Below are 22,497 nucleotides of genomic sequence, written 5' to 3' on the forward strand. Positions count from 1 at the left end.
GAGTGGAAAAGCTTTCTTGCATGAGAGCGTTCCTGCTCTTCTATCACGGGAGTCAGATGAGTGCAGCTTGACTGTCACGTTTGAGGCTGTGGTTGCTGGGATGGGTTAATTTCACCTCCTCCCTCTGATTGTTTGCTTTAGTTTGAGAACTGAAAATCGAATATAGACTGGCCTTATTAGAATGAGTATAAAAGTCAGCATAGGTCATCTGCACGTCTATCCACAATGCAGTGGTTTCTAGAGCACAACTCGAATTCTCGTCAGTTGAATTTCTCAGAACTTTATACGCACAACAGCTTAGTACTTTTCATTTTTAATACTTTTATTATTTGTATTTATTTTTTTGTTTGCATTTATGAACACAGTCACTTTGACTGGTTCTGTGTGTGTATTTTTTTTTTCCAGATTTGGGTTTCTGGATCTTTAACTCAACAAGTTGAGTGTTTTTTCAAACATAAAATACACATTAATCACAGGTTTTAAACTTTCTTTTTTTGCAATTTATTCTATACCATACTATTCTATAGATGCTTATCTCAATTTTTTTATTAAAAAAAATTAAAACTGCAGGCTAATTTTATGAGCTGGCACCATTCACATTAGTGACAATATTTTGTATGGTGCCATTATGTTTATGGTATACTTTATATATTTATATGATAAGGATTCTTTCTGTAAGTAGCTGTAGAAGTGTTGCGGTAAAGCTGGTCTATAATTTGCATTTTATTACCTCACATGTAGAAATCAATATCTGTGATATGTACTGCCCCACTAATGACCTCCAGGGATTTTAATGAGTGACTTTATTCACTGGATTTAACTGATGAATAACTCTAATTAGCTACACAGCTAGGAAATGTGCCCTTAGGCAGATAACAGTTCAGCAAGGTGATGAAGTGTTTATACACAATTTGTTTGCATTTGCAACCATAATTTGTACATCTGCATTCATTGGATGGAGTGTCAACAGTGTTGGGGTGAAAAGATATGCAGTATAATGACAATGTATGGCTGCCGAATCCTATCCACTTGACTGATGTGCTACATTACTGGACAGGACTTGACTTGTACATGGCGGGAAATAGACTTTAATTCACTTGTGAGAAGTGAATCTATGCTTTGCAGTGCAAGACCTAATTAACTACATTACAAAGAAGAAAGCAAGCCATAAAAAGGTAATGCTACTGTACCAAGGTCATTTACAGACAGTATACCTTTGATGGGTTGTGCTATTTGCAAGAACAGAGGCAGCCATTAAAGGCAATTAAACAAGGAATATTGGCATGGGGAAGAAAGTGTGTACCCAAGTCAATAATGCAGAATGTGTTTCATGGCATGTAGCCTTTTTGAACAGAACGTAGCACACTCTGCTTTTGGTAATTTATAGCTTATGCCCCAGGATAAGAATAATCACTTTCCACTAGGCCATTATTGTCCAGAAAATAAATTTATCTGTAAAAATTTGTTAAGATGAAAACTCAAAAGTTTGCTCCTCCTCTTCCTCCTCCGAGCTCAGATTATCAATCAGAACTTATTATCTTTCATATTTCATCAAGTAATTGAGACCTGGGGAGCAGTCACCTCTAGCTCCTTCAGGTACGTGTGACACGCATTGACATTTTGCTGATGGCGTTTCACCCCGTTTGCCTGAGCCTTCGTCCCACTGCATCTGATAGTCCTGCTCTCATCATTATAATTGTGAATCTGAAACTTCTGTTTGCTAAATGTCATTAGCCATTTGACCTGTGAGGCTACTGTGATTGTTGAAAGGGTCGTCACCCACAGCTAACTGCTCAGATATCCACAGCTATACATTCGTCATCTGCCACTGTCAACACTCACCTCCATGTGGTATTAGCATGCAGGAGGATGTGTAGCTATCAAGGGAGAGAAGGGCAAATTGACCTAGCTGATTCCTCCTTAATTGGATAATGTCCCAAGCTGTGAGCCCAAGAAAGGCTTGTCGATGTCGGAGTGGACTTTTTTAGAAATTTCCACTCATTACGCAGGATGTCAGTGGATGTCTTTACTTGAACCAAAAAATAAAACGAATACCTTAAAAATAGATGAAGGTAAATTGTTTTGTAATGAGCAAAAAATTTCAAGCAAAATGAATAGAAAAGAAAGAATTGAATGATCTCATCCAAACCTCTTTCACACAGTGTTTTTTTAAATCACTAATTTTCATAGATTTCAGAATCGGTGGATTCCTGGTGGTGCCTATTAGAGAAATTTCAATTTTTATAAAAAATTGATTAAATAATGACTGTGTTTATATGTACTGGACTTTGGCCTGTATCCTTTCAGTTTTATTATATATTCCAAAAAAAAAATTCAAAGTAAATATCTTCATTAGTTCTTTTGCATTTGATTTAAAAATTAACGTATTGATTTATTACTTCTTAACAGTGAATATGGACATTTGGTTAACAGTGACTTGTCTTATCTTTATTTATACTTGATTATAAAGAAGAACTTAAAGTAAGGTGACATGAATTATCACAAATCTTTTCATTTCCCCTTCATGTGTGAAACAGCATTGAGTCATCCAAGTGCAGATGAATTCATGAACAAAATGGAGTGCTATATGGAATAATAAAACATATGTTAATAAGTGTACCATACATAATTTTTTTTCAGTCCTTTTTCATATGGTCGCCTTTTTTTGGTTCGTCTCTTTAACTGTAGACTTTCCTGTAAGGAAGACATAGATATTATCTCTTAAATAATGCCTCAGATACTTCTGTTATTGCGTTAATGGACCCATTGTAATCTATTAGTATTTACAAATGAATCCAACATCTTTTTTTGATCACTTCTAGGGAGAATTTCATCTAAACTGAATCACAATGTGCTGGTGACCTAATTGTGTGGTTTGCTTCTTGTCTCTTTAGAAGTTTGTCTCTTTAATGCCGTGGTCTAATGTGGATTCAGTCGGTAACTCGGGCATCCTGAGAAGTTCTAACAACTGTTTGATATTAGTTGGACATTCAAAAAGTAGTTACTTCAAGTCCGGCCATTTTGAGCAGGGGGGTTCACAGAAGCTGAGATGAGCAGCCAAACCCAACAACACTGAGTTTTAAAACTATTTGCTGCCAACTATTAGGTAAAAGCAGCTCACATTTTAGTTGGAACTTCATCAACACGTGTTGACAATCTTTCTAACAAGCTGCCAATCTCATATCCAAACTCTGGACCTGGGCATTGGATACAAGACTGGAAACTTAACTGGAGGAAGAGTGAGGATCAGATATTTCAAACAGATTTTCACACCTACAGTTTTGCTGTGAGAAATCTTACAAGCGGTGTGGTGCAAACTACACAGTAACTTTGAGACTCATATCCGATCCAGTTTGCCATCTGTTGTGCAAGGACTGACACCTGTCTGGTGTTTAGTTAGAATTTGCACCAAGTGAACAGGCAGTAATTCAGCATTAAACAACTCAGAAATACAACATACAATTACCAAAATGCAATTTTGTGATCAAATATCCCGCGGCTGTTTATCCACATATTTATTCACTGTATGTCATAATATAACTCCTTGAACAGTGAAAGAAATGTAATGAAACGCAGGTATGTTTTTGCTTTGAATATAAAAGATTTTCATTGTGTTGTTGATTCAGGAGCTTAATGTCCATATTTAGGTTGTGTTACTTTATTTAAATCTTCCTGAGGATGAAAAATGATCTGAGCTCAATGGAATAAACACCACTCTGCAGCTGTACATGTTTTTTTTTTTAAATCTTGCCAGAAAAACCTGTTTCTTGTCACAATTTAAATATATTATCTTATTGCTTGGACCGTGATGTTGGAAACCAATATGAATGTTGTTTCAGTCCAGCTCCATCTGAATTCCTGTTGCTTTCCAGCACAGCTTTCGCAAGATATCGCTCCGGAAAGACCGATGTGTGCTGGCCATCAGCCACGCCTGGTGTAATGGACTACACTTTATTATGATTTGTTATGAGGCATAAACTTCATCACTCTTATTTTCATTTGCACACTCATCAGAATATCTTAATTATTTATGGATTAAACAATGATTAAATGATGATTGATGATGAGTTGTTGTACAGTCATCTGGTGTTACATCATCAGAAGCTGCTCATGTGAGTGAACACAGTAGCTTTATTTAGAAATCAGAGTCTGAGGTGTGGATTGCTGCTGCTGATCCAGAACCATGCTACTTAGTTCAGGCCACCTAATGAATGACAGATTTACACATGGGATGTCTGCTGATACGAGGGATAAAAACATCAACCACTCTCCTGCAATGGGAAGCCATCATTCTTCATGTAAATGTACCTTGGACTTTTATGTTGTGGTATATCTTGTGTAGGTATCATTCTACTCCAGACTTGTTTATAGCCTGATGGGAAATAGCATCAGTTTTCTCCCTCCTCCGAGAAACAGCAGCATCCACTTGAAAGATAAGTGTAACCCTCTAGATTTCCGACTTTGCAATCTTTTTTATGAAAAATCTTATTTGTTCAGCTGTCAGTTCTTGGACAAGAAACAATTCTGACAAATTGAGGGAATTGAAGAATGTAAGTTTTTTTGTGTTTTTGACTTTACACTTTGTTTTTATTCTCCATTTTGCTGTATATGGAATCACGCTGGTGACCATGCAGGTAGTAAGACCCATTCCTGCTACAGTTTTCTTCAGCTGATGTACATTTGTTTCCAGCATTCACAAAGAAGCAGAGTTCAATCAAACGCAGTGATGCTTGGTTGTAAACAAACTCAGGGTATTTTATTTATTTCATGCTGAAAGCAGTTTGTTTAGAAAAAGTGAATGTTAAAGACACAGGACTTTCCATCGTCCTTGACAGGAAATGTCAATGGTTGTCATCAATAATGTATTCACTCACAATGCATGCATAATGGGAACATTTTATTTTACGTGTTTGCAGGAAAGTTCTGATTAAATTAAGCCTATCTTTTTCCTTTTTTCATGCACTTTGTTTCAGTTGCGTATAGAACTTTCCACCATACAGCCAATTTACTGTTATATTTGTCTGGAATATTTTTTTTCAAGTGCCTACAAAGAAACCAGACAGAGAATTAGACTGCGGTTGTGATCTGTCTGCTCTGTGTTGCCTTTAATATCAGAAGGTAATCGCAAAAAGAAGCCAACGGTGATAGAAATAACGTTGAAGCGCGATGCTAATGGAACTTTTATTTCCTGCTTTGTTTTGTTGATGCATTGAAAACTTGTGATAACACTATAGTTTTTTGTGACTAACTTTTCCTGACAGAACAAGAATAACCTCAGAGCATGGTCCTGTTTGAGATAAGTTTTTTTGTCTTGGATTAATATTTTTCTAGCAAGGTAACCTCTAACCCCTTGCTGCAATGTATTGCATTTTTGTGAGCTACTGTGAAACTATGATTCATCATACAGTTTATAAGTCAGGCAATAATGGAGGTAAACTTTGAAGCATTAAAACAGATGAACTTCTCCTGTGTTTTGAAAAGCAGTGCAGGCTGACTCCTCAATATTGCTTTACTACATTATGATTGGTGAGCCCCATGGCGGTCTGCAGCTCTGGCTGAGGCTACTGCCTCTTTGGTCCACTGATCAAAGCAGTGAAGCATTAGCTCTGCTGGAATGCTACCAGTGAAACACTGCCCTCCGGAGAAGGAGATGATGGCATCTTGTCAGTGGAAGTTTGCTTAGAAGTAGCTCTCTCTACATCCACCTATCTCCTCTTCTAAATCATCTTCAGATATTAGAGTGTGTGTGTTTGTGTGTGTGCATGCTTGTGTGTTTTATAGATGAGCTAAAGGAGAAGCTACAGGATTTTGTGTCTCAAACAAACAGCCAACACCCTGGATTCATCAAGATGGTGCGACATTCCAAGCAGGAGGGTCTGATCCGGTCCAGAGTGAGCGGGTGGAGGACCGCTACTGCCCCAGTCGTTGCCCTGTTCGATGCCCATGTTGAGTTCAATGTTGGCTGGTGAGTCACTCACCAGAAGAGCAGCATAACGTTGGCACCACTCAACATAAGCATTCTTTAGTCATCACTGTTGTGGGCTGAGAGACAATTATCAAATATAAAAACAGACTGCGGTTCTTTTCTCGTGGATTTATTTTGCGTCTACGAAAACAAACGCTTTGATTATCCACAGATCCAAACATGAAGTCTTTAAAGATATTTTGACGTTGAGAATTCACTTTCTGTCTGAAAGGTAAAATGGAAAATACAGGAATATGTCTGTCCATTATATTTAAACACAACAACTGTACAATCGTATAATATAGATAATATCAATCACAATGTGCAGCCAGTTAAATTTGTTTAGCTTTGCATAACAGAAAACATATAGCATTATATATTCAAGGCTGCTTTAGAGGAAGGTGCATTAATCTTATCTGAACAGTCTTCTGGCTGTAGCTTCTTATTTACAGTATTAACATTGACGATGCATCATTTTTTTCACATGACTCGCAACAAAGTTTAGAGTTTGCTTTGAAATTTTAAAACATTTTTGCAATCAAAGCCAAGGCTGTCTTTCATTTTTGTCAAATGCATTTGCACATTCAATGAAGCAGTTTATGAATAATGATGTTGTTTATGAATAATGATGCAGTTTATGAATAAACTCCAATGTGGATAAGCATGTTTCATCTCTCTATGTTTACATCAGCATACTCCAAATGATGCATTGATAAATAGGATAGAATTTTTCATGAAACCAGGAAAGTAGTGTTACATGATTGACACAATCATATGTGTGATGGAGAAAGCCTGGCAAAACATGCAGTCAAACTAAAAATGATTCTCTTTCTCCACATTTTAAGGGCTGAACCCATACTGCAGAGAATTAAAGAAGACAGAACCCGAATCATCTCCCCATCATTTGATAACATCAAATATGACACATTTGAGATTGAAGAATATCCACTGTCTGCCCAGGGCTTTGACTGGGAGCTTTGGTGTCGCTACCTCAACCCACCCAAGTCCTGGTGGCACAAGGGCAACAAGAGTGCACCAATACAGTAAGTGAAGGCCTTGATCGTCTTCATCAAATTGCATAATATATTTTTATCTGACATTCAGTAAAATAATCTGTCCACACTGATAAGAGTAATTCATGCTGCATTTATTTACACAGTCTGTGATGTGAAAGGTTTCATCCTGTTTTGACCATCACTATAGCAACTGAAACAAATTAGCATTACCAGGACAGAGGAATAAAACTGATCTTCATCATCTTTAATCCACCAGGAGCCCAGCCCTGATTGGCTGCTTTGTGGTAGATCGGATGTACTTTGAGGAGATTGGCTTGCTAGATGAAGGAATGGAAGTGTATGGGGGAGAAAATGTGGAGCTTGGCATCAGGGTGAGTAATAACGTCGGCCATTAGTGGCCACAGGCCATAGTTCATCCGGGTAACACAGGCCAACCCTTTATAGCTATAACAACTTCAACTATTCTGGGAAGGCTGTCCACATGGTTTAGGAGTATGTTTATGGAAAATTTCGACCTTTCAGAAGTGTATTTGTGAGGTCACGCACTGATGTTGGATGAGAACGCCTGATTCTCAGTCTTTGCTCTAATTCATCTCAAAGATATTCTATTGAGTTGAGGTCAGGACTCTGTGCAGGTCAGTCAAGTTCATTCACACCAGACTCTGACAACCATGTTCTTAGGGACCTTAGTTTGTGCACTGGTCATGGTGGTAGTGGAAGGGGCCAGCTCCAAATTGTTCCCACCAAGTTGGGAGCATGCCATTGTCCAAAATGTCTTGGTATGCTGAAGCATTCAGAGTTCCTTTTATTGGAACAGCTCCTGATGGCTTGTGGAGTGGCTGTTTAGTTTTTTTGCTCTTCTGACTGTGTCAGAAGAACAACCTGATATATGCAGTTAAATGCAGTGAGGTATATTCAGATGTCTACATAGGGAAAACCATACAACCACTACACAAGTGCATGGCTCAACACAGAAGAGCCAACTCATCAGGACAGGACTCAGCAGTCTGCCTTCACCTCAACGAAGATGGGCACTCATCTCAGGATATTAATTTCCAGATCTTGGACAGGGAGGACAGATGGTTTGAGAGAGGAGTGAAATAAGCCATCCATGTTAAAGTGGAGAAGCCATCTCTGAACGGGGGTGTGGTCTGCGACATCAGCTTTCGCCTATTTACAATCAGGTCCTTTTGAAACTCGCTAAAAGACCGACTCAGCAGATTAACCCAGGTGATGAGTCTCATGCTAATGAGACCCATTAGTAAACAAAGACTCGGTGAAACTCGCATTTCAATGACCCCCCTTTTGACATCCCCTGGCACCATTTTCCATATTGACTCAAAACTGTTGTGTCAAAGTTCTCTCCCCATGAACATGTTTTGAAAGATATCGTTCAAAATGTGTCCCAACACACCGCTATGCTCTCTCTACAATGTTAAAGGTTTTACCAGTCTAAATAATCACTGCTAAGCACCTCAGAGCGACTAATGTTAGCAGTGATGTATGGGCTCTGCCTGCAGCTATGTTGCATTCTTCTCACAGTGCCATAATTTCCACACCACCACCAGCTTTGACGTGGACTAAAATTGTTTTGGTGTGCATTCATTTCCGGAGAATAATAAGTATATTGGCAAGAGAAATAATGGTCCTCTGCAGAGAATTGTTATGACAGTGCAGATATACTGTACGTATTCCAGTAATGCAGTTACCAGCTTGTTTAGGAACAAGACGCAGCAGACAGTCCTGAGAGAATCAAACAGGCACATGACAGGATGCCAAATGTAGAAATCCTCATCCACTCTAATGATAGAGATTTGATCATATGTAGAGAAGGGAGACCCATGAGTCCTCTAACTTCAGAAATTATGTTCCTGGGGTTGATAGTATCCCTACTGAATTCTTTATACTTGGACAGAGTGATGAACTTTATTATACATATGACCAACCAGAGCCTCAGGTTGTGTATAAAAATTTTCATGAAACTTTCTGGCCCAATGCTTCGCTCTGAATTCGTTGTTCAGTGTTGTTTACTTCTTTGCTCATGTCAGACTCAAGGAAGTCGCCCTTGCCTGGAGGTTAATGTAGTTTAGAGTTCAGTAAAGCTTTTGAAATGGAGTGTGACAGTGTCAGCTGGAAGCTACAAGACCTGAGGACTCTGGCCTGGCCCCAGATTAGTGGCCCCATAGAGCCACAGCGGGGTCTGTCTGCCTGTCTGGACCGTATTGGTCATGCCTCTAGACCACCTGCCATCACACAAACTAGCTGCTGACAGATCCTCAAACACACACACACCCAGCCAACAGCTACAGGCTTTGGCCTCAACATGAAAGAGATGTCTTGGGTACTGCAAGAGGGAAATGAACTGCTGCTCTCTGTTCACATTTGGTCACAAAGTGCAAACTGAACACTTCTGTCATGGTGTGGAAGAAATCCAATTCAATCTAATGTGTGTACATTTATATGTCATGAAATGGCCTCATTTGAGTCATGGCAGGAGTGCTCAATGTATTTTCATCAAGGTAACTTGCGTGTCTTTCTGCAACACACAGTTACACAAAGAAGTGAATGTTTTTAGTCCTCTTAATGTTACGCACATGTAGCACAGACACAGGTGAATGTGCGTGTGTGTGTGTGTGTGTGTGTGTGTGTGTTTGTGTATACATAATTACATGCATATATGTACTTTACATATTTCAAAATTAAACCAAGGATTTACAGACTCCTGGGAAATTCTTGAATTTTTCCCCAGGGGTTTTTAATGTCTGTTCTGCTGTGTGTTTTTCTGGGATTAACGAATTTTGTTGAAAGGACAAGTGGTGGAACCTGGACGCACCTGTTAAAAGATGAATCTGGTTTGTTGTTGGAGACAAACTACTACAAAGAACCATAAGCATGTAGTAGCTGCTAATTTTAACTGTATGTCTTGCACTTTCACTCTTTATTCCTGACCATTTACCAAAGGAGACGTTGAAGAGTTATTATGATGCCATCTGTGGCATCTTATTGTAAATAGCTGAAAGATTGTGGTCAGACAGACAAACAGACACTAGTTATCCCAAAGGAAATTATGTCTATCAACTGTTCTCAGACATTCACACATTTCCCAAGACAGCACAAAGAAAGAATGAATAAATACAGATAAACATAAATCGACAAAGGATACAACAATTACACTAAAGATATAGGAGAAATAAATAACAAGAAGCACACAGATACACAACTGAGGACACATAAATATGCATTTAAATTAACAAAAGCAAGGAAACATATAATACACAGCTAAACAGACGTACAAATACAATTCCACAATATCCAAACAAACAAAAAAATGTAAAAGGCAGAAATGTACAGCAAGCTGGAGGCTTGGGGGTAAGGTACTTACATCATACCATCATGAGACACCTCCTCATCCCGATTACAGCCCGATTCCACCGCAAGTGTAGCTGAAGTCCAACTTTTCCCCCCATTCTCATTCTGCAACCTGGATGTTGCCCTACACCCTATTCCGTACCCAGTGATGGTCCTCATACCACTCCAGACCTCCTGCACCTGGTTGCGACCCAGCTGGTTCTCCAGCTCCTTCCTGTATGCCTCCTCGACCTTCATCAGGCAGTGTCTTATTCTTGTTCGGTCTTCCTCATCCCCCACTTGTTCTCACTCCTGAACGCCTCTTTCTTACAATTCAGGACAGTCTTGACCTCATGGGTACCCAGGGTATATTCTTGGGGTAGCACTTGACTGTCCTGTTAGGAACCATTGTGTCCACGCAGAAGTTCATATCATCCATGAACACTTAGCTGCCCCCTCAATGTCATCCCCCTGCGAGCCAACAATTACATCCCAATTCATGGTCTGGAAGCAGTCCTGAGCATCTTCTTAGCTTCCAGGGACCGTCCTCTGACCAGCCAGGTTGTAACTGGGAATCTCTTCACCAGAGGGATGTGTGTGATCTGATTTACCCAGTGGGGGGTCATCTAAACGTTGGCATCTGGAACATTGCCTATTAGCCACGTCTCGGAAAAAACAAACGAGCCAGGAATGGAAAGCTTGTGGTTTTAGCCATTAGCTTAGCCTTTTATTGCTTCCCTGCTTGGCCAACTCATGTATCTCTGCTGGATCTCAGCGGGGATGAGATCCTGAATCCCTGGTTCTCCTCTGATCTTCATGGACAGCATCTTCCCCCTGGAGTACACCAGTTCAGCACCGCTTGGCTTGCAGTAGCAGACTTGGGTGGAGGCTGTCCATAATGAAGAATTAAGGCATAAAAAGGATAGCAACACTCGCTCAGAGCAGAGGAAACCTGCGGCATGCTCATGCATCCATGGTAACTCTTTTTACCAATCATACAAATGTACAGTATATTCATAAAAACGATATGCAATTAAAAAAAGCAATCAGAATGTTTAATTGTATATAAACATTTCCTTTTATAAGTCATGATTCACCTGGCAACGTGTGCACATGGATCAGCCTCACATCCCGCCCTCCACTCACCCACATTCAACCATAAATAATAGTGCAAAACACCTCATGAATGCTGATTCCTATAAATGAATCTTCCGATCAAAGATCCCTTATTTTGAGTAATGTAACAAGCATTAAAAAGAAGGAGAGAAAATTACAGCACCGCCTCCTGTAAATCACATTCACATTCAATAACTGTGTTTCTAAAGAAAGTGTAGTCATTATGCACAGAAATAATGTTTATTTCACTCAGTGAAACGCTGCAGGCTTGAGACATAGGTGGGAATGATTACAGGCAAAAAAAACAAGCCGGACTCAGACTTGAAATGAAGTATCTCATGCAGACTCAGGACTTCTTTGTGTTTTTGGTTAAATATTCCAGAAAACCTGAGAAATGCATTATCAGGACTGCTAGGCTCCTTATCAGTGTGTTTGTGAATTGCCCACATGCTTTAATCAATAACATAAGGTTATGAAACATAATTGATCATCATTAAAGTATTATTGCTGGTAGAGATTTGAAAGCTTGTAATTTATTTGTTCATGTACTCCTCTAATGAGGACAGTGAGGTTTTTATCTTCATATTTACAGCATTGAGACTGCATCACACCTTACAAAACTTAATCACAAAGATTACCGTACTCGTATAAACCACTGGGAATCATTTGTAAACGAAAGTTTGATTGATGAACAGATTCTAAGTTTGTTTCAGTGAACGTGGCTTGCAGTATGATTAGGACCGTAATGAGGATGGAGTGCACTGAATGAAAGTCAGTCACTTAATTTCCATTCTTTAAACACATTTGTGGGTGGTGAAGACATTCAGGTGAGATGACTGTAGGAGATGTGGCAGCCACCACTTACAGCACAATCATGCTGCAGACTCTTCACAGAAGAACATGATGAAAACTAAAATCACACTTTGTGACTCATTCACAGCTTTTTGCTCCATTCTACTGTTCTTTAGTGTTATTTGATGATACCATCGATTACAGTCACTGATGCAGTCCAGGCCCTCTCATCTCTGCTCCGGAGGTGGAGAATGTGATGCTGAAGTAGCGCTGATGAAACGCTTAAAGAAACAGATGTAGGAATTGCTTATCTTTTATATTCTTTCAAATGGACAGGTGCTTCTGGAATATTTTGCAGCTCATGGCAGGTATATGTGCAAATAACATGGCTGGTTTGATTGTTTAGAACGACATGAATTGGTGTGAAGCATCATTATCCAATCTCACTTCCATTCATCACCTGCCCAACTGTGTCATGAATTTCCCCCTTTCTGTAAAATGTTTGTATGCTTGGGCCGGTGTGAACACGCGGGTGCACAGGTTCTCCCATTTACTTTGTTTTTTATAGATTGCATAGATTTGCGTATATGCAGCTGTTACAAATGAGAACTGGACTGTAAAACACACACAGGGTAATATAATTGTAATACAAATGATCTCCCAAAACACCTGTGCCTACTGGGTATTGTGCCAGAGAAACCAGCCTGGAACAGTGCATCACTAACAGACCCTAGGAGACATCATCGCTCTCCACCTGTGCCAGGAAGGTTGAGTTGAGAAATGAGGTTCATTGAGGGCTATGAAACAAGATTATGAGGCTGGGTTTGTATTCATGGAAGTGGCAATAAAACACCATTACTGTCATAGTAATGATTTACACATTGCATTTCATCCAAATATTCTGCATGTGATTTGTATTCAGCATGAACAATACGTAACATTATTTGTTTGAGCATTTAAAAAAGCAATTTCAAAAGTACATGCAGCATCTAGAATGAGTAAGAGCCGTGTCCTCACACCAGTCCGCTGCAATATTTAAACATTAAATGTGAATTCATCCTCACACTAATAGCTGTGACACCTGAGCTGTTGCTCTGAATATGTAATATGACTGTGTGAAGCATAAAAAACCAAATATTAGTTTATAGTCAGAATATATAATACATTAAAACAGTCATCTAAAAGTGTAAAATACACCCTTTTCAGCTTATTAAAACTGACTCAAGGTCATCCTTACAGTCTTTTGTAAAAAGGGATCCTTCAGCATTAACAGTAAGCATGAATAAACCATCAATGTGCACTAAACAGCACAGTTTACCAGACTGAGTGGCATAAAATGGTTCTCCAAATGCTGAATCGGCAATGGCACTGCCCAAAAAGGCACACACTAATGTTTTGTAATACTACATGGAACTTTGATGTTGCGCTTTATTTTTTGCCAATAACCTGTTTAGATGATGGGAGAGTCCGACCACTGAGTAATGTCTTCTCCAGCACATTGCAGAGATTCTCAGTGGGGTTCAAGTCTGGACTCTGGTGGTAAATCAATTTGTGGAAATGATGTCTCATCTACTGGAACCACTCTTTGTCAATTGGAGTCTGGTGAATTGTGCCATTATCATCTTGGGATATGTCCGTGTCATTACAGAAGAAAAAATCCTTTGATGGAAAATCCTGGTCATTCAGTAGATTCAGCTGACCTCATAACGACGCTGAACCAACTGAAGCAGCCCCCGGATTATAACTGCCTCCACAGGCTGGTGTGTATGTGTGTGTGATCACTTCATCCGCCTCTCTTCTTCTTATACGTCCTCCAGCCTGGAACAGGCTAAATCTGGACTCATCAGACCACATTGCATTTTTCCATTGCTTCCATTTTTTTAAACTCACAATAACCAAAAAGCTGTTAGTCCCTTGAGTTTTACCTCTTTTATCTGCTTAGTGAAATCCAGGTGGTGACCTTTTTGACAGGGAGTGGACATGAACAGTGTCAGAGCTTTAAAAAAAGACTCAAAAGACAAAAATAACTCTTCATAATACAAGATGAATTAGAAAAGCGGTTCCATAAAGGCTGGACCAGTAATTGTTATCCAGCAGCACCGATTGAGTTTCATGATCCCAGAGTTGCTTGAAATCCATTGAACTACGCTCTGTAATCTCAAACCAACAAGACAATCAATGAGAAAGTCTTACAGCTGTGATGTGAATAGCAATGAATTATATCAAATAACACAGGAAGATCTGCTATGTTAGCATTTGGAATATTGCTTGAAACACAATTAAATCCTAAAGACACTTCATTGCTCTGGTACCAAAATTGTATTCATGTACTTCCCTGAAAAGAAACATATATTCAAAGTATCAGCCTCAACCAATCACCAGTCTGCGCTCATGAGCTTACTTCATTTTGATTACACTATCAGTTAGGACATCTAACCCTCACCCCTGTTCTCAGAAGACAATCTGTACAAAACTATGTAGTTAATTCTCTCCAATAATGATCACAAGGACAAATTTACTTGACATTTCTATTGATAAAAATTTAAGGTCACTTTGTGGAACAATAAAAGATGATTTCATAGGAAAGGGTTTGAAGTGTTACTTCAGAGATGCTGGTTTCTGCAGTGGTGATGAGTTGTGGCGGTAGAGGTTCTGAACACCCTCCCTTGATAAGAGCTGAAGTAGGACAGAGGGAATGCTGAATAGGGCTCCCCACGGATGGGATGGATCGCATCAGGTTCTGCCAGCCGTATGAAGCTTTGTGGAATAAAACCTTATTCCTGAAATACAGGGTTTGATTCTACACTGCATTAGTTTCTATTGAAAGAATGTGTTCCAAATTGGACTCTTTGTCATCACAAACAAAATTTTATTTTTTTATGTGTTTCAGATGATCCAGTTTTTAATGGTATAATGGTTTGTATGACGTTCTGGATTCAGTGTGCGGACTTGTATTAAAGTGTTTGTTAGAATAGAATAGGATAGAATAGAATAGAATAGAATAGAATAGAATAGAATAGAATAGAATAGAATAGAATAGAATAGAATAGAAAACCTTTATTGTCACTATACACAGTAAAATGAGATTTTGTTGTCTTCAAACCTTTTTGATGATTATCAAGATTGAGGGATGGAAGAAAACTGTTTGCGTGTAACAATAAATCAGATCCCGATTCAGATGGATGTTTTTGTTCTCAGTGGGTTGAGTTTCATGTTGACACAGCAAAACTCATCAGTGTTCTGACTGCAGGCGTTTTTTGTAATAAACACATCTCCACCAGTGGGATTTTACCAGTACAGACATGTCAAGATATATTTGTCATCAAGGCCGTTGTATTAAATTCCTTTTTTCAGAACATGACACTGTTTTAGGAACCCATAGTTTATATTCTGACAATTTAATACAGATATTTAATGTTATCTCTTTAAATTAACATTACATAGAATTTGACAGATGTAACTTGTCACAGCTAATAAAAAGTGACTTGTTTAGGTAGGAAGACGAGATGTAATATTAAGAACAGGCCATGAATAATGAACCAGCAATAGCCCCGATAAGTAGATACCACAAACAACAAACTGAATGAACTCCACTGCGTCTCTCGCCCTTTGGGATGTTTTCCTTTGTAATTTGATCTGACGCTGGATTAATAATGCAAGGCTACGACTCGTCACATTGCAGTTCGTATGGATTGCTCCAAGCCTGTCACCTACAAGCATCATCTCTATGAGTTTTTTCTTTAATATGTTCATGGTCAAAGTGGAGGGTCGCAGGAGAGTCAGCAAAAATTTAAAGGATGGTGGTGGGACAACCAGCACATCCACTGTCAGCAGGCAACAAGGCTTCATTCCCCCTGGACACAAGTCCTGTGCAGAGAAATTAACCGGCACTGGATAATGATGATAATAATAATAATAATAATAATGATAATAATAATAATAATAATAATAATGATAATAATAATAATGATAATAATAAAATAGTTTTAATGTAATAACTGTATTTGATGATTTTCATTATGTGACTTGTCTCTGAGGTGATGTACTATCTATTAAACATGTGTCGATCATGTGGTGGGCCAAATGTGGCCCACCACATGATTGACACATGTTTGCGAGAGCATAAAAGAGCATAAAAGAGCGAGAGCATAAAAGGTCAGAGTGGTCAGAGTGTCTAAAAATAAATAGGTGAAAAGTGTGCTTTGAACAAAACTACATTTCCCACAATGCAGTAATTAAGCCCATTTTAACATTGACAAAAACGTTTTGAGCAAAATTAATGTCCTAACTTGTGTTTGATGTTATTTTTTTAAAATTCATTTAATAGTTTAGTCCTTCATTGATGGAGTTCTGTGGGTTTCATAAAAAATTAAAAGGATTTACAATTTGTGTTATAACAGAGCTACAGGAAAAAATATTTTTTCTGTGCAATTGTAATGTTTGTAACTTGGATAAGTAATATATTCAGAGTTACTTACGATTAAGGAGTAGTTACATTTATTTTACATTACATTGAGGTACATTTATAAGTTACATCTGGTCCTTTGAGGACAGCCGTTATGCTGATGTTGCCCTCGGTGAAAATGAGTTTGACACCCCTGACCTATTGTATTAAATAGTGTTTCACATTAATTTGTTCGGAGGAGTCGTGTTAGAAGACAAAGAGAAATACTTGCTTCTATATAAAAATACATCACATATGTACTGCTGTACCACTATCACTGTGGATTTCTGGAGCCTGACAGACAGCAGACAAGATGCACAATGATGTTTCAGAATTTATTTGGAGACCACAGGAAACCGTGTCCACTTCAGATGGAAGTCGGCCGGCACAATTTGATTAAAATCATGGAAACTGGATGTTTTGCACTGCTTCAAGTCTGGAAAGCCAAAGAGGAAGCTCTGCTTTACCCTAACAGTCAGGCTGTGCTGCGATAACACGAGTTAGTATCACAAAATACTGAGGAAATGAGAAATGAATGCAGCAGGAAATGGCAGCGTGTTTTTTTTTAAAGCCAGTTATGCTTTATTGGAGGGTGGGGGGTGGGCAGGACAGGAAGGGCAGGCATATGAAAGCAGATAGCTTCAAATACAGAGACAAGTATCGAATGAAAAAGGAATATTCCTCAGGCAGCATAATAAATCACAGGAAGATATGGTCGTGGAGTTCTGCTCATCTTGTCGAGGAGCTGCAGACACACGTCTTTGCTGTTGCATTTCTTTTCAGATTTGACAGTTGTCATCAGCTAGATGTCACCGCTTCACATCATAGCCTATCAGGAAGTGTATAATCTCATTGATACACGTGTTTCACAATACATTAATCAAAATCTTGACCTCATGTGTGAGGTGTTTGTTTGAAAGACAAGAGTCCTCAAATAGAAACACCTTATTTTTAAACGTCTTTTCAAGACAAATTTATATCTTATCCTATAGGTGCTGGTCTGGTGTTGATGATGGAGTGATTTGTTTCTTTCTTGTTATAAGGCTCATTGTCTTATCTAGCCGTATTCACATGTCAGCTCTTATTATGGGACATGATGTTTTTCATGGACAAACACACGGCTCTCATCATACCCCTACATCCAGCCTGCTATGATGAGTCATGGGAAGACTGATGCATGAATGTGTTGTTCTAAAATCTAAAATCTCTCACCCGGCATGAAGCAAGAGAGTTTAATCTCCTGGGGTCTCTGGTGCCTCAAACAATTTGGCCAATCTGATACGCAACATCCCATAGAGCCCACATAAGAACTGAACTGGAAACCAGTGCATACCTTGCTTACAGTTCATAATTGCATCCTATTCTATTTTTTAATGTTAAAAGGATACCACTGTACAGTAGTAATCAAGAAATTTAATAATGCTGTCACATAATTTGGATACCAGATATTCCTGTGGAATATATTATCTCATTGATATGATTGTAATCAGTTTGTAGCACTGATATCTTAATAATGAAGTTTTAGTTGCCTTGCCAGTCAAGTTTTTACAACCTCACCCTTTATTTCAGTCCTTGCAACTGACTTGACTTCAATTGAAGCCAAGAAGAAAAACGTAATTTTGTTCCTGTTCTTTCAACTCTGCAGGGGGTGACTGACTGATCCCCTAAAATTACATTTGGGGAGGATGCTTTAAGGCAGCCAATAAAAACCTGAAGTTGCAAAAAGGCAAGGAACTAATTGCCTAGTTTGACATTCTAATTATTAGACTTAATTCCATTTGGATCATCTGATTTAACTTGTTGCCACACCATAATATTACATTATTCTTATTATCAGGCTGCAAATGCTCAAAGATTTAGTGAAATGACGTTGAGTGCTCTCATCAAAATCCACTTTAAGCCACCAGACGTTCTGCTCGGTCGCTGGCACCGCAGCAGACAGAAAAATTAATAAAGCTCTTCACTCACATTACACTTACATTAAAGGTTTTAGCCCGTGCTCTCATCCAAACCATGGCAAGATGAGGTCAGCGGTAAAATTAGCTCAGGCTCAGACGGATGGTGCCCCGATAATAGATCTGAGCAAACACTCGAAATATGAGAACACTGCTCTGTCTGAAGAATTCAGCAAAAGGAAATGAGAGAAAGAACAGTGAGATAGTGGGGAAGATCGACTTCACGCAGAAGTATATTTTTAGGAAGATACGGTTGAATGGGGAGCGATACAAGAGGCAGCAGGGGACGTGAGGTATTTCTTGAAGAGAGGAGATTTGAGCTTACAAGGAAAGGGAGTGCTGGTGCTGTCCTGACATGGAGTGCAGGCAGATAGGTGGAGTGAGGTTCTGACTTTCAATAACACAAATTGGACTCAAAGTGTCGAGTATTTTTTAAGTCCCTGTGTCGTATTAGGTGGGGGGAGAGTTTGGTGATTTCAAGGGAATGCATTATGAGGTATTTACAGCTGTCTTATTTAAAGTGGAATAGCAATTTACCCCACCATGTTAATGGAAGACTACAACCTGTATATTGGCAGTAAATTAGCCATTCATAGTGATTAAAGAAAACAAACATTTATTTAAAAAAAAACATTTAGTTACTTGCAAGAGGTGCAAACATTGTTTGATTTTCAGAAAGGAAAATTGAAACTGAATGCATGTAGGAATACAAGCTGTAATTGTGTTCGTCTGTATCGTCGATGCTGTTTTACTGCATTTTTCCAACTTGACTAAAAGATTATTGGTTTTGTCTGGTTGGGAGGAATATAATTACAGCCCCAGCCTAGGATTGTTAAGACAGTGAGAACGCTGTACGTTCTCACTGTCGGCAGGTGATTCTATTCATTCTATTGTTAAGCTGTATTAACGTCCATCAAAGCAAACCTGAGTAAGGTAAAATGAAGAATGCTGCAGACGAAGTTAAAGGTGATCTGCGTGCTCTGCGTGCTTCACCCATCGGTACACTTTAAACTTTCATATTTTTCTGATGTGACGACTGGACATTTTAAAAGTGAAAAACTTTAAAACAGGATAGTCGTATTTTTACAGTATGCTCACAAACTGTATTTACAACAGTCGCAAATATTAAGTCAGAACAGAGCACGACATCATCCAGAAGATTCATGCATTTTGAAGTTTTAATATTAATGTACAGCTTAGCAGGGTAGTATGTATAAAACATTCTGTCATTGAGAATCCATACCACCTATACAGTGTACAGTCCAGAAATGAATAATAAATGATGGGGCGGCTCTGTTTATAGCCTGTATCAGCGTAGGTGAGGTTACCATGGTGATGCATTCAGGTTAAAAGCCACCTTTGTGACATTGAAAACTTTGGCTTTAGGCTCTACACACCTCTCTAACTCATTAATCTCACTTCCTGTTGCACCCCTAAGGACACCACTGCAGCCGCTACTGGCATTGGAATTGAATTTAAATACCACCTGAGCCTTTAGGTCAGTAATTTGTACGAAATATATCTTCAGACAGAATTGACAGGCTCACTAATAAGTCCATCCTTGGACTGAGAGAAGTATAAATCACATTTCTCAGGAAACTTCATGGACTGAATTTTTAGGTTGATATCTAATGAATGTGTTCTGTGAAAATGTTATTATTGAAATGCATGTTCAACAACAACTTGCTGCCTGTGAATAGTACAGTCCCCTGGATTTGTTTGTGAATGTTAGATTGTAATGTGCGTGAACCTCAACTTTATGTTTGTATAGTTTTGTAGGGCATCCAATAAATTAGAGATTCAAATATGATTTTTTTTTATTGAATATATTAAGTAATGAAAATGCTTACTGATAGTCAGGAACAACACACGAAGAAATCAGCGCTGCAGTTGCGTGGTAGCAAAATCTGTCTTACCATTAGTGTCTCAATCACGTCTGATCTTTGGGTCACATGTGACGTTGTTCACCCTTGATGACAGCCATCTGCATCAGTCGCTACTCTTTGGCAGCAGATTTACTGCTGGAAAAGACTGTATGTCAGCTGTGATGTTTGGTCCTCACATAACAGCACAGTGTGATGTCAACTTCATTCAAACTGGAACAGCAGGGTTCCTGGACTGTTGTTCATTTTAGCACATTTAGAAACGCCTCGTGAAAGTCATCACACCACTTGAACTGTTATGCATTTTGGACGTTACAAGCAAAAACCTAAATGTTTTTTTTTTTTAATTTTTGTGGTTTGATGCAATAGACCAAAACAATGCATAACATAACTGTGAAGGGGAAGGAAAATGAAAAGTGGTGGTCAACATCTGTAACACATAAAAATCTGATCTAATCTGATCTCAAGTCTAAACAACATCGAGTGCAACCAACTGCCTTCAGAAGTCATCTACTCAGTAAATATTGTCCACCTGTATGTCTACCTCATTCTCAGTATAAATACAGCTGTTCTGTGAACCCTCAGCAGTTTGCTAGAGACCATCATTGAACTAAAAGCATCATGAAGACTAAAGAACACACCAGACAGGTCAGGGGAAAGTTGTGGAGCAGTTTAAAGCTGGGTTAGGAAATAAAAATACATCACAAGTTTTGAAAATCTCACGAGGCACTGTCCAATCCATCATCTGAAAACGGTAGACGTATAGCACCACTGCAAGCATATCAAAACATGGCCATCCACCGAAAGTGACAAACCACGCAAGGAGAGCATTAATAAGAGAAGCAGCCAAGAGGCCCGTAGTGACTCTGGAGGAGCTGCATCCACAGATCAGGTGGGAAAACCTGTCCACAGGAAAACTATAAGTTGTGATGAGATGTCCCGTTTTCTAGTGTGTCTAAAGCCATGAAGGCAGCAAAGTTATGGAAGAAGGTGTTCTGGACAGATGAGACCAATTTTGAACGTTTTGGCTTACATGCACAAAACTATCTGTGTTGGAAACCTAACATTTTGCATGAGCCTAAACACACCGTCATGCTCCAGCAGGGACAGGGATGGATGGAGCTAAATACGGAACAATCCTGGAAGAAAACTACTCCCTAATGTTAAATAACACTGAATTTATTACTTATTCAAGTTACAAACATCACAGTTGGACAGAAAAAATATCTTTGCTTGTTGCTCTGTTATAACATGAATCCTTTTAATTAGTCAGGTTATAAAACCTATGTAATTCCATCAATCAAGAATCAAACTATCCAAGAGAATAAAGCAAAATTACATCAAATACAAGTCAAGACATTAACTTTGTTCAAAATTGTTTTGTCACAGTTAAAATGGGCTGAATTACTGCATTGTGGGAAATGTGGTTTTGACATACTTTTGACATACCGGTATTTATTAACACACTGACCTTTTATGCTCTCGAGTGCAACATAAAATGATGTGGCGGGCCACATTTGGCCCCCGGGCCTTTAGTTTGACACATGTGGTTTAGATCAAAGGATGTTCGAGTGTGTGTGTGTGTGTGTGTGTGTGTGTGTGTGTGTGTGTGTGTGTGTGTGTGTGTGTGTGTGTGTGTGTGTGTGTGTGTGTGTGTGTGTGTGTGTGTGTGTGTGTGTGTGTGTATTGGGGGGGTACATGCAAACCACATTTTTCATATTTTTAACATGTAAAATATATTGATCACAGTTATGTGAAATTTTTTGTAGGTCTATCCCTTGTAACGAGACAAAATGTGATAAATCTGGTACTTTATTAGTTTCTGGGGCCTGTGCTGAATACAGTGTGTACAACGGTTTGAGTAGTAAGTGTCCTCCCAGCCATGGCAAGGTTATTCTGGATGAAGATACCAGACTTGGGAAATATTTTCAGGGATTTCTGCACCAGGGTCCAGAGCCTCCCAGGGGTCTTCATTATG

The 22,497-nt window shown here is 38.9% G+C and overlaps 1 protein-coding gene across 2 annotated transcripts in view; it reads left to right on the plus strand.

Moving 5' to 3' along the window:
- Window positions 1-22,497, plus strand: part of galnt18b (UDP-N-acetyl-alpha-D-galactosamine:polypeptide N-acetylgalactosaminyltransferase 18b) — a 68,442-nt gene that overhangs the window by 33,183 nt on the left and 12,762 nt on the right. For both annotated transcript variants that reach the window (XM_068321704.1, XM_068321695.1), the window contains 3 exons: window positions 5,782-5,965; window positions 6,811-7,008; window positions 7,238-7,352. In XM_068321704.1, the coding sequence (XP_068177805.1) occupies window positions 5,782-5,965; window positions 6,811-7,008; window positions 7,238-7,352 (497 nt within the window). The remainder of the gene's footprint in view (window positions 1-5,781; window positions 5,966-6,810; window positions 7,009-7,237; window positions 7,353-22,497) is intronic.

The sequence above is a fragment of the Antennarius striatus genome, chromosome 1 (genome assembly GCF_040054535.1).
Source record: "Antennarius striatus isolate MH-2024 chromosome 1, ASM4005453v1, whole genome shotgun sequence".
Classification (NCBI taxonomy): Eukaryota; Metazoa; Chordata; class Actinopteri; order Lophiiformes; family Antennariidae; genus Antennarius; species Antennarius striatus.